General features: G+C 41.8%; 1 protein-coding gene across 2 annotated transcripts in view; it reads right to left on the bottom strand.

The window, feature by feature from the left end:
• msh3 (mutS homolog 3 (E. coli)) overlaps positions 1-15,083 on the bottom strand; it is a 52,755-nt gene that overhangs the window by 34,084 nt on the left and 3,588 nt on the right. For both annotated transcript variants that reach the window (XM_080765304.1, XM_080765305.1), the window contains exons 5-11: positions 14,742-14,858; positions 13,748-13,865; positions 12,848-12,987; positions 12,133-12,299; positions 5,448-5,557; positions 4,664-4,778; positions 4,471-4,555 (exon numbers count right to left, since the gene is read on the bottom strand). In XM_080765304.1, coding sequence (XP_080621430.1) covers positions 4,471-4,555; positions 4,664-4,778; positions 5,448-5,557; positions 12,133-12,299; positions 12,848-12,987; positions 13,748-13,865; positions 14,742-14,858 — 852 coding nt within the window. The remainder of the gene's footprint in view (positions 1-4,470; positions 4,556-4,663; positions 4,779-5,447; positions 5,558-12,132; positions 12,300-12,847; positions 12,988-13,747; positions 13,866-14,741; positions 14,859-15,083) is intronic.

The raw sequence follows: 15,083 nt of genomic DNA, 5'->3' as shown, positions 1-15,083 counted from the left end.
GAACTTATGATTAATGATAATGAGATGCAGTATAGACGCAACAGTCTGCCATTGAACTTATGATTAATGCGATGCAGTATAGACGCAACAGTCTGCCATTGAACTCATGATTAATGCGATGCAGTATAGACGCAACAGTCTGCCAATGAACTTATGATTAATACGATGCAGTATAGACGCAACAGTCTGCCATTGAACTTATGATTAATGCGATGCAGTATAGACGCAACAGTCTGCCAATGAACTTATGATTAATGCGATGCAGTATAGACGCAACAGTCTGCCATTGAACTTATGATTAATGCGATGCAGTATAGACGCAACAGTCTGCCATACTTGAAAGATGTCACATTTTGGTACTGGTCATCCAAGTGAGGTTCAATAGTCATTGATCATCTAGCAGTGTGCAATCAAAGTCGAGGAATTTAGTTCAAAAGTTAACTCTCACAGTGTATGTTTATAGTGTAATGAACAGGACAGTATATGTCGAAAACGAAATGTTGCATGTCAAGGGGCTTATCCTCCAAATCAATTTCAAATAAATATGCAAAGGAAGCTGCAGTTTGATCTGTAGGTTGAGTGACAGTGTTAGTGCAGTTATGTGTCTCATCCAACCCATGATCAAACAAGCCAAGTCCCTCCTCTCTCTCGGTCTGATTCCCAAAAAAGATTTTCAGCACCATAGATGAAGAAGAGAAAGTTCTGAGTGTTTTAAAGCAGAGGGAATTCACACAGATTCAGAACATTATTTACTTAATCATTTCAAGTTCAACATACGGAATGGCTGTTAATGTACATGGGCATTGGGCACATATGTATGGCATTTTGCTGTTACGTAATACTCAGCGGGGGGATAATTCCAAGAACATATTTAAATAGTATGTAGTAATAAACATATTTAATACAACAGTAAGACGCCTGAGGGCGAGAAGCATGCACTGTCCATATATGGAGCGCTGCGTGTCTGTCTTGAGTGTACAGGGTTTGATGAGGTCAGATCAACATATGGAATGTCAGAACAGGTCAGCTCCATATATGGAGATCTAAGGGTGGCAGCAGGGGCAGTGTCTTGTGTACAGGGTTTGATGAGGGCCCAGGTAGGGCCGGTCCTTAATTTTCTAGCCTATTCCTTGACAAAACTCAAAGAACCACACATTGTTCAAATATATGCTCCTGGTGTGTGTTTAGTGTTTACATTGGGAAACATAAAAACTCACGCAGTGCACAGCCATAAATCTGAGCTTGCTAGCACTTGGCTGATGACTATGAGACGGGATGAGATGGGAGTGGATGGTGTTCTGGCTCTAAAGAGGTAGAACCAGAATGACTAATGACAATTAAATAGTCCTTTAACCCATTCAAACAGGGAAAGCATCCGTTTCATTTTAGATTTGAGCTATATAGAGCGTACCAAAATATCCTTGAGGGGGTGTCAACATATAAGTCACGTGGTAGCGGTCGCAATTACTTTTGGAATTGTCTGGTTTGTTTACATTGAGTGAGTATACTGTGTGCAGATTTGCTCAGTACATAAGTCTGTGCCACAGCAGGTCACATCGAGGGAATGAGCCAGAGAACCCAGATTAACGAGTTTAAATGGCTTGGATCTCGGCTGTACGGTGCACGGGCGCAGAGACCTAATGTTCAACAAAGTATCTAATCACAGCCGTGTTTGTTCACAACATTTTCCTTGTCCTTGTAAGGTATGTCGAGCCCAAGAACGAGCTCAATATTTACAAAAACAGACCACCGTCACTCTATTCCGAGTCATGTGGGCTAGAGTTTAAATCCCAGAACGCTAGATTTCAGACGCCGCCATCCTTTTGGTGACGTACACGTTTTTACAAACTATATATATATTGTTAGCGGGCCTGGCTATAAGTGAAGTTTCCTTGGCCCTTAGGAGGAGGGGCTAAGTGGGAAATCGATCACTGCAGTTAGGTGGACATGATGAACGTCCAGCCTGACAAAGGCCCAGGGGGGCAAAGAGCAAGTAAGGCCTCGCCTCAAAAGAGGAGAAGGGAGGGAGAAGCTGATCTCAAGGAGGAAGATGGCCGCAGAGTCCAGGGGGCAGAGAAAGGAATCTGAGGACATCCCCGCAACACCTGGGGGGGGATGCGCCAGACGAGACGAGATGATAACACCTAGCAGCTACGAGCGAGGGCAGCACCAAGGAGTCACGCAGGATCATCTGGAAGACATCTAGAGGAGTACCCTGGCAGAAAATGTGGACTCTGCCATGGACAAGTTTAAATCATCGTACCTTTCCACGAAATGGACAGTTTGCAAAATAGTCCATTGCATAAATTAAATCATGCCATAATTATGTTTAATTGTTTTTAATCCCCCCTCCCTGTTCCGTTACTCATCCCTCTCAGGGGTCATTGAGTTCATGTTTCACCCCCTCTCACCCTAGCAGGGGTGTTTTATTAGTTTGTTAATATTAATCTTTGTTAAGAGGGAATGGGAAATATGTATGTGTATGCATGGGCCTATATGTCAGTAAACTAAAAGAAAGTAAATAGTACTATCAATGATCTTATAGGGTTGCTCAGGTTTCCATAAAGTATGTTGGTCTGAACATGTAAAATGAAATACAAGTTTTAATATAAAATAGGGATGATGTAATTTCAGCCTCCCTATATCCTTAGAAACAGTATTAGTTTTGACTGCTGAAGTGAAATGTTTGTAGGAAATGTGTTTGTTTGGTTAAAGGTCCTTAAAAGGTCATGAAGAGGCCCGTGAAATAAGTACGTACACAAAATTCGTACGAAATAAGTAACTCTACACAAAAATGTGTAGAGTTATTTGGCGCCAGCCGTCTGTGGATAAATCTAAGGTCTAGTCAGACAGACAACAGTGAAGTCACATATAAAAGGCCCCTCAGAGGAGGGTCCGGCACAGCACAGACCACGCTACAGACGAGACAAGCCGGACATGAGCAGGCCAGACCATTGTTTAATTTATCTTAGCCCTGGAATCTAACACACGGGAAGATAGCTTATTGAAGTTTAGTAAACATTATCACTATTATCTACTATATATCTCCACTATCCTGAAAACTCTGTATGTCTATTTATTTTCCTTATTTTTTGTTTATATATTTTTTGTAAAGTAACTACAAGTTTATAATAAATCTTCTGACATTTGGAAAATCAAAGCCCTGTTCTTGTATCCGTCTATTTTGGTGAGTAGCCCGTTTAATTAACATTGAATTTAATGCGGAACGTAAGCACATTCTGAATTATATTTCAGGTTATAATCATGCACTTTTTGGTGGTCAGTTGCCTGGTCAGGATAAAGAAGAAAGAAGAAATCTACTAAAAGGCTGCATATCCTCCCAACACACGCAAGCAGGGCTTCCTTAACAACAGAGGCTGATCTACTCTATGCGAGCCGTATAGAGGCAGTGCGGTGCTGTCTCCCGCAGCAGTTCAATAGATACCCAGGCCTTACAGGCGAGCCGCTGTAGAGTGTCCTGGGGTCTTAACCTCACCACAACATCTATCTTAACCGACCAGCCACTTACGGGGACCTCCCGTATCGTGGTGGAGACAATCAAGGAACAAGGGGTGCACAGAGAATTCAACTCATCTCACAGTTCTGCTGTAAAACTGGAGTGGCAGAACTTGAATCCCGTATATACCTGTATATATATATATGTATATATATATATGAGGTCCGATTTTTCTGAAAGGCTCAACCTGTCATCATATAATATGTTATATATATATAAAATAGGTTTATAACAGTGGTACTCAAAAATAGCATATATACAAGCACACAGACAGCGCGCTACTTAATGCCGAGCGCGTACATTTGCTATTTTTGAAAAATCTTTGAAAAGTGTTTGAAAAATAATGAATAATTTTGAATTTCTTAACACAAATCTTCTCTTCTGGGGGTCCCTGGCAGAAAACATTTTCAGATGGGTGTCCACGGCCAAAACAATAAGTTTGAGTACTACTGATTTAGAAGGAATTTCTAGAATGGGCCTGATGGGTTAAAGCACAATGACACTTGTGTAGTTACGTTGACTGGATGAAACTTTTAGCACATGCAAACAAACAGATTCTGCCGATATGTTAACATTACAAAACCCAACAATGCATGTTTTGTTATTTTTTCTTCAACTTGATTTTACTGTTTGAAGATTCTGAACAGGATCGATGGATCCAGTCCCGATTTTCTTCCAAATTTAAATTCTGTTAATTAATATTGGTAGAATTTGTTTGTGTGTTAATAAAGTTTCACTGTGCAATGCTAGTCAATGAGGAGACAATTTTGGAATATCAATTTCTAATCAACGGAGAAACTATTGAAGACATTTTGCCAATATTTGGACTGGAGTTACACATGGCAAGGGAACTACACCGTCCCTACCCAAATCGACACCAGTTTGTACAGGCAAAATCAATTCTTCGTATCAATATGTATCAATATGTTGAATGGACTTTCTGACGTGAGTACCTGGTTGGTGAGGATCTCCAGGTTCCTCAGTGAGGTGGCGCTGAGGACCATGCCCTTTGACTCACTGGACAAATGGCGGAAGGAGCTATAAGGGAAGCAGCATGTTCACTTGTTGTAAGTGCTTTTGAAATGCTGTGATAAAGCTTGCCGTGTGTGTGTGTGTGTGTGTGTGTGTGTGTGTGTGTGTGTGTACCTGTCACTCAGTAAAACTCGCTCCAAGCTAAATTCTCGGAGGTACTGGATGAGCGGTCCCAGGCAACAGATCACTGGCATCTCCAATGACACTACACTGGACAGGGAACGAGAGCCTAGGGGGGCATTGAGTAACACATGGCGCACACGCACACACACACACGCACACACACACACGCACACGCACACACACGCACACACACACACACACACACACACACACACACACACACACACAGTGAGTCACAAGCCCTTAAACCCCGAACCGTAATAGTCGAATGGCTTTATTGACCATCTGCCCCCAGTGTTCAAAACAAATAAATATGACCGTACCCCCGGCCCCCGTCTGCCCACGCACAGAGAGTCCAGAAGGAAATGCGTTTCCAGGACAAGCTCATTGCACCATCACACAACTCTGTGGGCGACAGCCGTGTCTGCTGATCAACCATGGTGTCACACCCACACTAGTCTCTCGAGACATACTGTTGATTCCGTCAAGGGTGCCGTTTTTCCTTTATTTTTGGATGATGGGTTCTCAGATTGCACCCACACAAACTCACATGCAGTACCTGTGTCCTGGGTGCACGCACGCACACGCACGCACGCACAGTATCTGTGTTCTGGGTGCACGCACGCACACACACGCACGCACAGTACCTGTGTCCTGGGTGCACGCACGCACACGCACGCACGCACAGTATCTGTGTTCACATGCATCGGAATCGTGGGCACACAAACAGAAACTCACAAGAGAAACACACTAACATGCAGTAGTAGTACCGTACCCGTGTCCTGGGTGTTGCAGTAGAACTCAGTAATGGTGTTCATGGCAGAAACAAACTCAAATTGTGCGCTGTCCCTCTTCTCTATGCGAGCACGGTCATCAGCCTGGTCACTTGGGGGGGACGGGTCACATACAAAGGAGAGACATAATTGCATTAACAATTAAACCCATTAAACAATAATATTACTGTAATAGTGTAAGATATTGTTGTCCCTAGGATGGTTGGTGTCGACTCGGCTGAGGCTGGGGCTGAGATGAGATGGGGGAAGAGAGCCCTCATTTTTATTTATGTGTTTAACGATTCTGTCCACCAAGGTGTGTCAACTCGGACGGCACACTCAGCTGCTTGCCGTGGCCACATGCTTACCTTGCAGCTCGCTCAAACCCATACTGTTGGCGCGCCTGCCTTGCTGAGGTAACAAAAACAACTGCTCCTATCCACCCACCATCCCTGGGTAAATATAGTGCACCCTGCCTCCTCCTCTCATATTCACAACTTTCATCTATTCATTTATGTCAGTCATTCTAGAAGTAATCCAGGAAAATGATGTGCGACTAGTCGACTGGACTTGAATCCTCTTTACTAATCTACTACTGAAAGAAGGATCAAGGATTATTTGTCATCCCAGACATGTAGGAAGATGAAAGGGATAAAACGGGGTACTCCGGTCCTGGTGCATAATTAAATACTAATTGTTAGGGATGCACAACATAATCGGTAGCATAATCGGAAATCGGCCATAAAAATACAGATATCTGATAATAAATAAATAAATTAAAAATTTACAATTTAATCAATGAGTTCAATATAAATATAAATTGATTTTATAATACCTCTAGTTTAGAACCAAATCAAATATGATGTGAAATCGGAGCCCGCCAAACCCGGCGAAACCGTAGGGTTAAATTAGTACCCTAGCCTGCCAGACCCGGAACCTACGTTTTCCAGGGTTTATATTCTTTAATCCATGTTTTTATCCGATCGAATCGTTAGCATTACACTCAAAGTGGGACAGTGGCCGTGGCCATTTTGAAGATGCGCACGTATCCACTTGCAAGGTTTTTCAACAGCCTGTAGCAGGCGCTGTGATACTCGCAGTCGGGATTTTTCACCACCGACCTAGACAACAACCACTGGTCAAGACACCACACACAGCATTTTGTCATTGCAACATGCGGTTAGTATATTTGTCTCTTCAAAGTAAGTGTTACGCGCGATAAAACCTAGCAATACGCTATCGAGGGATTATTAATGCTGGCGGAAATTGGGTAGTGTATTGTGAAGTAAAATATATATTTATTATATTCATGTACATTTAATTCATGTACTCATCTCATTCAGTCATTCAGTTGTGAAAACAGACACTTGGGTATAGAGTCAGTATAGGATATTTATGGATTTATTGAATACTTTATTAAAAGGGCTTTGGGACAAGACCCTATAGCTTCTGTATAATATCGTCAGATTCAATATATAGTCAGAATCGGTATCGGCAGATATGACCCTGCAAATAATCTGAGATTGGATATCGGTCATAATTTCATAATCGTGCACCACCCCTACAAATAAGATAGAGTAGACACATAAACAAAATCTCACAATCAATAAGTTCATATAAATACGATCTACGGAAAGTACTGAAGTACTGGATTTGTTTGCAACATGAAGTGACTAATAAAAAAAAGCCAAATGGCAGATGTAGAAAATAGCATGCCTTGGTTCTAAAGTGCAGTTAAAAGTCTTGATACATAATACAGAAAAAAAGAAGATGTCCTACTAGGAGTAGTAGTTTTTTTTCACATGCTCCATGAAAAATATATATCTTTGCATATCTACAAAGGTGCCTCAGTCATACTTTTATATAAGAATCAAGAACAAACAGATTTCATGAATAGGCACACCGCCCAGTGTCATACAGTAAACAGACACACACACGTTGCATGCACAAACATGAACACACACACGGCAGCCTGTTGCTCCATTCAGTCGTTCAGCACTGATGAATTCAAGGACACTCACGCTTTGTCCGCTGTGTTGTTGCCAGGGCAACCTAGGCAAACACGTGCCTCCAGATGGAGTGTTAAAGCATTCTTTCTTCCGTTTCCCTGACACACACACACACACACACACACACACACACACACACACACACACACACACACACACACACACACACACACACACACACACACACACACACACACACACACACACACACACACACACACACACACACACACACACACACACACACACACACACACACACACACACACACACACACACACACACACACACACACACACACACACACACACACACACACACATTCATCCACTATAGCCATTTGCACGACTGGAAAGGTACAGTTCATAGAAATGATCAATACAGTGCATATTTGAGGCAATTACACATCTGAGGAAATCAATCGTTCAACGCGTCAATTCAGCTGCATTCTGTCACAGAACGGTGCAATGCAGCAGCATGACATCAACACAAGGACAAGGCAATGAAAGTCGTTTTCTGACAAAACGACTGTTAATAGTAACTAAGATAAGCTACACTTAGAAATTAACTCAGAAACTTAAAACAGGACATAGCTCATGCTAAGTGAAAATAATGCAATACCAGTTGGTCCAGTTATAACATATATATAATACTAGACTAGAAAATTCGCCAATTTTTTTTTTTGCAGAGTGTGGTTGCCGCAGTGTCTTACATATGCCCCTCCCACTAATATTGCCAGCCAATTACAATTTCAAGTCACACATTAGATCATGTGTAAGTAATTCGGAGGGGATTTAACCCCCAAAATTCATGTTTTTGCGACAAACGGTAAAGGGCCCTGCGTAATAGTGAGTTTTTCAATATGATTGATATGATTTAATGATCAATATGATAGAGAAATGTAATTAGATATTTAATACATTTCATTTATGTAGCCTGCCCTACATCAACATACATATTGACCCGTTAGGGCAACCACACTAATAAAATGCCCCTCGGGGCACTCCACCAGGGCAGGTCAGGTTGTGGCCTTCTGGTGGCGCTATAATAGGCCAATGTGAAAAGGGTGCCATTTCTTCTTACGCCTTCGATGGCAATTGGATGATTTGAGGCATTTTGTTCCAAAAATGTGTTTTGATAAATCCACCTGTTGGTGGCGCTATAACAGGCCAATGTGAAAAGTGTGGGATATATTCCTCAGCCTAGTAGGAAAGAACACACACACACACACACACACACACACACACACACACACACACACACACACACACACGTAGTGCAAAACATACTCTCTCCCCAAGGTTTAAGGTTCCACAGCAGCTTAGCTTACATGTTGAGAAGATGAATCACAGTGGCCAGAGCACTGTCTGTCACTGATAAGCTACTTACTAGTAATCATGCATTTGTAGCATGCCATTTGCAATGGCTAAATTGAAGACGTACAGTAGGTTGTGTCTCAAAAATGTTTACAGAGACAGCTGTTTGGGGTGCTACTGTATTAAACCCATGACTTCTAAATAAAACAAGGAAAATAGATCTCTTCCCAGAAATCCCGGAAGCATCCTGCCCCAGACCAGACACACTTTGGTCTAGGCTTACATTTTCAAGCATGAGTCAAGTTTAGTATAACCTCTCCTGTCAGCACTACTGCCTTACACATGTAACGTTGTTGTTAGTACGAATACACAGTAAACACACGACCACGCAGGAAGTGGACTAATAAAGGGGAGGAGCCAAGTTCCTGTTTTACACAAAAAAGGAGTTTGTGCCATCAGAGGCAAAAAAACCCAAAAACGAATGGGTTCCCAGATTGAGTTTAATATACCTTCTAGTGGGAACCACAGCTGCGTAATATTGAGTTTTTCAATATGATTGATATGATTTAATGATCAATATGATAGAGAAATGTAATGTTGAGATATTTAATACATTTCATTTATGTAGCCTGCCCTACATCAACATACATATTGAAAGCCCCTCCCATGACATGGGAAATGGTGGGGGGGAGGCGTGAATTCCGTTGGGTGTCCGAGCATAGGCATTTTATAGTACAATAATGTTTCAAGTTTACACATACAAACAAATTACACAATAATCAACACAAACATTTCAATCAATTATTCCATCAAAGCAAACGGCATAAACAATATTAGCCTCTAATAGTTTGCCTCTTCTACAAAAATAAAACTTGTATTATTTCCCACCACCACGGAGTATAACCTTGCATCAAACTATCCAGCATATCCACCTCGGAGGACAGTGTCGGTAGGCCAATCACAGGCAAGCGGGGCGTTACCATGCCTATGCTCGGACCCAAACGGAATTCACGCGACGGGAAGGGACATAGTGTTGGAGAAGATCAGATTGGGTCACTGGGTGGCTTGTTAGCAGGATTTTGTAGTGGATTCTTTGTTTGACAGGGAGCCAGTGTAGGGTGTGGAGGACGCGCGCACACACACACACACACACACACACACACACACACACGCACACACTCTCTCTCTCTCTCTCTCTCTCTCTCTGAGGTGCAGTTCAACAATTGTAGACCTTGGCATTAAACTAAGGGATCTTTGTGCATGTACACGCCTGTGTGCACAATGTTGTTCAGCACTATGAGTATCAGCCTTGTACATGCATTTTTATCTTGCAATATATTCAACACAAAGTGTCTGTTATTGGCCTTTTCGGATGTTCTGATCTGAACTTCTGAATCCTTCCTAGTGCTGCAGTCCTGGCTCATGGTTCTGGCATTTCACCTAGCTGCTACTACCATTCAACTAGGGACTCATTACCTGACACTCCACATACACACATACTGTATATTCCCTGTTGCCAAGGAGTCCGCCTCACAAACCTGCCCTGGAGACAAGTAGAAGCTGTCACGATAATGTTTATTCGTCACGGTCACCAATAGTCACTGCTCTCAACCTTCACCATGGTGTATTTCGTACAAAAGCTGGCGCAGTCACATTCTAAACAATCACCAGGAAGAGTGTTGTTTACTTTCACATTTCTTCCATTCACTATCCCTTGCACCCACATGTGAACACGTTACAAATCTTCTGTCTAAAAGTCAACAGTCAACAGACAAGCCTGGCCCGTGTCTGCATGAGACTGGCTGCAAATTAACAGGAGTCTTGTCTCAGCTGAGCACAATGCTAGAGAGCAGCACTGTTCAAACAGGATAATTGGGCTGGCCTTTACAGGCCCATCTACACCATAAAGACTAAACACGACAGCTGAAAAGAGGAGAGGCAACTGGAAATGAGACAGAGGTACATTAATTGGACGGGGAGGGGGGGGGGGGATTAAAGAAAGGTGAGTGACGCAAAATGCAGCAAAGAGAGAAAGACAGGGACGACAAAAGATTCAACCATCTAACGCCTTCTAATTGAATCCATTACACTCCTGCCCTCCCCCTCATTTCATTTTCAGACGGTAATGCAATCAAACTCCAGTGGAACCCTTTCCTGTCACTGCAATAGTCAGATCCATATATCCATATAATATTTTGCAGCCAGTGTTGTGATTTTAACCACTTCAACATGGCATCCCTATTTTGGGCATGTAATTATAGGCAAAGGTTTCACACATTTTCAAAAATAGGCTATTTTAAAATAATTCTAAAGGGGCTTTATCTATGTGTTTTTGTTTGTTTGCTTATGAGGTCAATGTTGCAAGAATTGATCATTGATACTGAATAAGCCCTGGCTTGCACCCAGAGAGTGACACAACTTATCTGTCAGCCTGCATAGATTTTATTGTGTACTTTTTGAGTGGTTACAAAACAGCAGTCTGGGGAAATCAAAACTCAATCCCTCAGACTGCAGTGAAGTTATGGCGGTAAATGAGTGAAAACTGCCCCCTAGTGGACAGGAAAGGCACAACAACGCATTAAACCGGTGTCATACTGAATGTCTCAGTAACGTCTGTAAGTAAATGTCCTTAATTAAACAACTCAACAATATTGTAAATGTATATTTAGAAAGATTTTCCACTGGGGGGGGGGGGGGGGTCCTGTTCACAGACCGTGATTGCCTCAGAAACTGTCATTTTATTTTAAATTATATTCTGAAACTTCCATGCTCTCACTATTAGTTGGGGTCAAGTTAAAGGGGCAGTTGATGATTTGGGTCAAATCTTCCCTTACAATCTCCATTCACAGAAATTCAAATTAAATGATGCCTCTGGGATGATAGTCACAATGATTGGAAACAAATAACATTTTAAGAGGTCTATTAAACCCACAGCCGTCTCAGCCCTCAAGAAGGCAATGTGATATGTTGTGAGCTTGTAGTTCTCTCTCTATATATGTATTGTATATTGTTGAGGTTCCCTGCTGGGCAAGGAGGAAGAGGAAGTTGGTTATCCTATAGTCTCGTTTTATTACAAGGTAAGGTTACCACTGAGTAGTCTCGCGTAGCCAGACAACTATTCCACAATCTCAGAATGCTATATAGATGTATGATGAAGCGTTTGGAATCGCGGAGGCAACAGTCTGGTAACGCGAGACTAGGTTACCAGCCACCATTCACCCACAAACATACATCTATCTATCTATCTATCTATGCTGAAAAGCATGGAATTTTTTCCCCATTTCCTAAAATGTTACGATTGTGGGACATAAAGGTTTCCATCCGACAGTGAGGATATCGGAGAGCAGCTGTCAGACACTCACCTGGCATTGGTGATGCTGTGCAGCAGTCTATGGGTGTGTTCCGAGAGGTCAGAAGGTACCAGGATCTCCACAGGGTTGACCTTTAGGATCCGTCCCGCCAGCTCAGACCGGGACGGTCCGTCTGTGAAGCAGTCCATCAGTACGTCTCCTGTGCTGGGCTGGACCGCCTGCACACAGCATGAAAGGTCATTTACTTACATCAAACGCAGCACACAAACCTAAAGACGAATGTCTTCCCTTTGAGTGAAATCCAGAGTGAGTGTTCATTTAAAGTCATATTCTATCTATAGCATCAGAAACCCGTCCACCAGTGACATCATCGATGGGAAATCCAAGTTAATAGAAACTGCAGGCTCTATTCCTGAAAAGTTCCAATGCGAAAATGGAAGCCATCGTTCTCACGATAATAAAAATCTAAATATATATATTTTTTTGGTGAACAGGTAGGTCGTGTTGGGCATCACAGTAATTGTAATTGTTACAAATAATTTGTTACATTTCAAAATCTAAATATATATTTAAAAAAAGTCTTGTTTAAAAATAAATCTACCTAACGATGATGTCACTGGTGGATGGGTTTCTAAACTGCCCACAGCCCTGAGTCCTATGAGACACAGACCAAGTAGAAATGATATGAAGATATGTGAAAAGTGGTGAAGTGGTCCTTTGTGCTTTCCCGATTCCCATCAATATTCTATTCTATGATCCCACTCACCACAAGGCCAATGGTGAGCTGCTTCCCTGGTTTGTCCCAGTTCTCACTGACACACAGCAGGTAACTGTCAGAGGAGTCCAACACCAGGTCATCACAACCCCCCTCCTCCGTGTCTCCCAGACGGCACACCGGGTTCACATCTCAGGCAAAGATTAAAGAAATCACTCTGCATTTTCTTTCATTCAAATGTGTACTACTCGTCAGATACAGAGCATAGAACACGGATCTGTTAACGGCGCCTCATTTCCGCTGTGCTCGGTGCGATGTCCGTAATTCGATCTAGTCAATTCATTCCTACGGGAACCTCTGTGATCTCAGATGTGCTTCAGTTTTTATTGAAATGCATTGTGTGCCAGGAAACAAGCACAAGACAGTATTTCATTCAATTCAGGTGCTTGACTGGGTTTAATAACATTTGATTTAATCCGTAAAATGAATGCATTTCATTGCGTTGAACACTAGAAGGAATATTGAGTATATTAATTCCAGACATCACACAGAGTTCAGTGGAAATGAGGCATCAAGGACCATACAAGCCTGGCATGTATATCCCAAATTACAACTCACAGCATTCTTGACATTACTGCTGAATTATGCCGACCATTTATTTTAGGTTATCGTTGCCCACATGAAAGAGAGACAAAAGGTACAGAGCCGTGAGGACCCCAGTCAACTGAGTATGTAGGGTAAGCATTCAAATGTATATTATTTAAAGCATTTCAAAGTGTGGACTGATTTGAACATTCAAGCTGAAAATAGTCTGAAGAAAATACAGATTTACGAACTAAATTAAATGTCACGCATTTATGATGTTATAGTCCTTTAAATGCATAACTCATCTGAAGGAGTATGCTTTTTTACACAGTATGTGACACACAGACACACACACACAAAGGATACCCTCTCCCACCAGAGTGGACTTGGTGTACAGAGTGCTGAGTTGACGAGTAAACAGAGTGTTCTTGTTGGCTCCTGAGGCTTTGATTGCTGATGTCTCTGTCTGCTTAACTACTCCGACCTACACATGAAACAATGACAACAGTTCACTGAACCAAGTTGAGAAGAACCTGCTGTACACAACACAGTGACACTTTTGAGGATTCATATTTTAATATTCAACTTAACTTTAGACTTAGGAGCTCCTAAGAAATTTGTATTCAACTCAGAACAGTGCCTGGAAACTAAGCCTGAATAACTATTTATTATTCTATTAAACTGCGTATTGTTATACGATGGATCAGCACATCATTCATCAGTGCATCATCAATAGAAATTAATCACTACAGTCAACAGTATGATTATTTTCACCACTTGAATACTAGACTGGGATCAACTTGTTTTGCAGTTTTCTGATACGGTCTAAAGCAGATATAATTTTGCTTCGTCAGGCGGGCAGAAACCATGGGGCAAACAGAGACTGCTCCTCAAATGATTCTCCTCGACCAGAGGTGTTATGATTTGTTTTGCAAAATCGTTTTGTTTCATTTTGTATAATAATAATTTGCTATATATACTAGGGGGAAAAAGCAGACCAAGTACAGCACCGACCCCAATAAGCTACATATTAGTGTACTAAGTATAGAGGGTTTATGTGTTTAAAGTAGGCTAACATAATTAGAGAACTTAATAGAATGGCTATAAAACATGAGAATACATTATGTCAAAGTTATGTTATTGTTGCCTTACCCACGTATAAAAGCTCTGAAAATGTATCATGAATATTTCATATCATACAGGTTTATGCTTTTATTTGTGGCAAAAAATCTACCTCATTTTGAGAAATAATTGCATGGCTTTCTCGTACTCAGTACTCATGGCACAACTCATTACTCAGATGAGTGGTAGGGAAATCAGAGTGAAAACTCACTTGGATTGGTTTGCCCTCCTCTCCTACCTTGTGTCCGTGGGAGACCAGTCGTCGCACGTGAACAAACAGGCGGTGTGCGGGGATGCTGCAGGTCATGAAGTTGTGGTCCAGATGACAGAAGATGTTGAGCTCTTTCGCAGCGATCTGCTCCCACATACAGTACAAAGACAGATACACAACAAGTAGTTCTAAATGCGATCGTTTACACATCAAAGCCCCAGGGCCCTATTTTACACTGCGATCTGAGCTTGTAGATCTATTATTGGTTATCACTATAGTGATGGAACATTTTGGAACATTTCCGAACAAAATAGGATATAAAATAGGATAATAACTGAACAAAATAGGGTTGACAGGTTTAAAGTGTCT

Source organism: Protomyctophum bolini, assembly GCF_963924005.1.
Source record: "Protomyctophum bolini genome assembly, chromosome: 6".
Classification (NCBI taxonomy): Eukaryota; Metazoa; Chordata; class Actinopteri; order Myctophiformes; family Myctophidae; genus Protomyctophum; species Protomyctophum bolini.
This window is presented reverse-complemented; position numbering and strand designations above follow the sequence as displayed.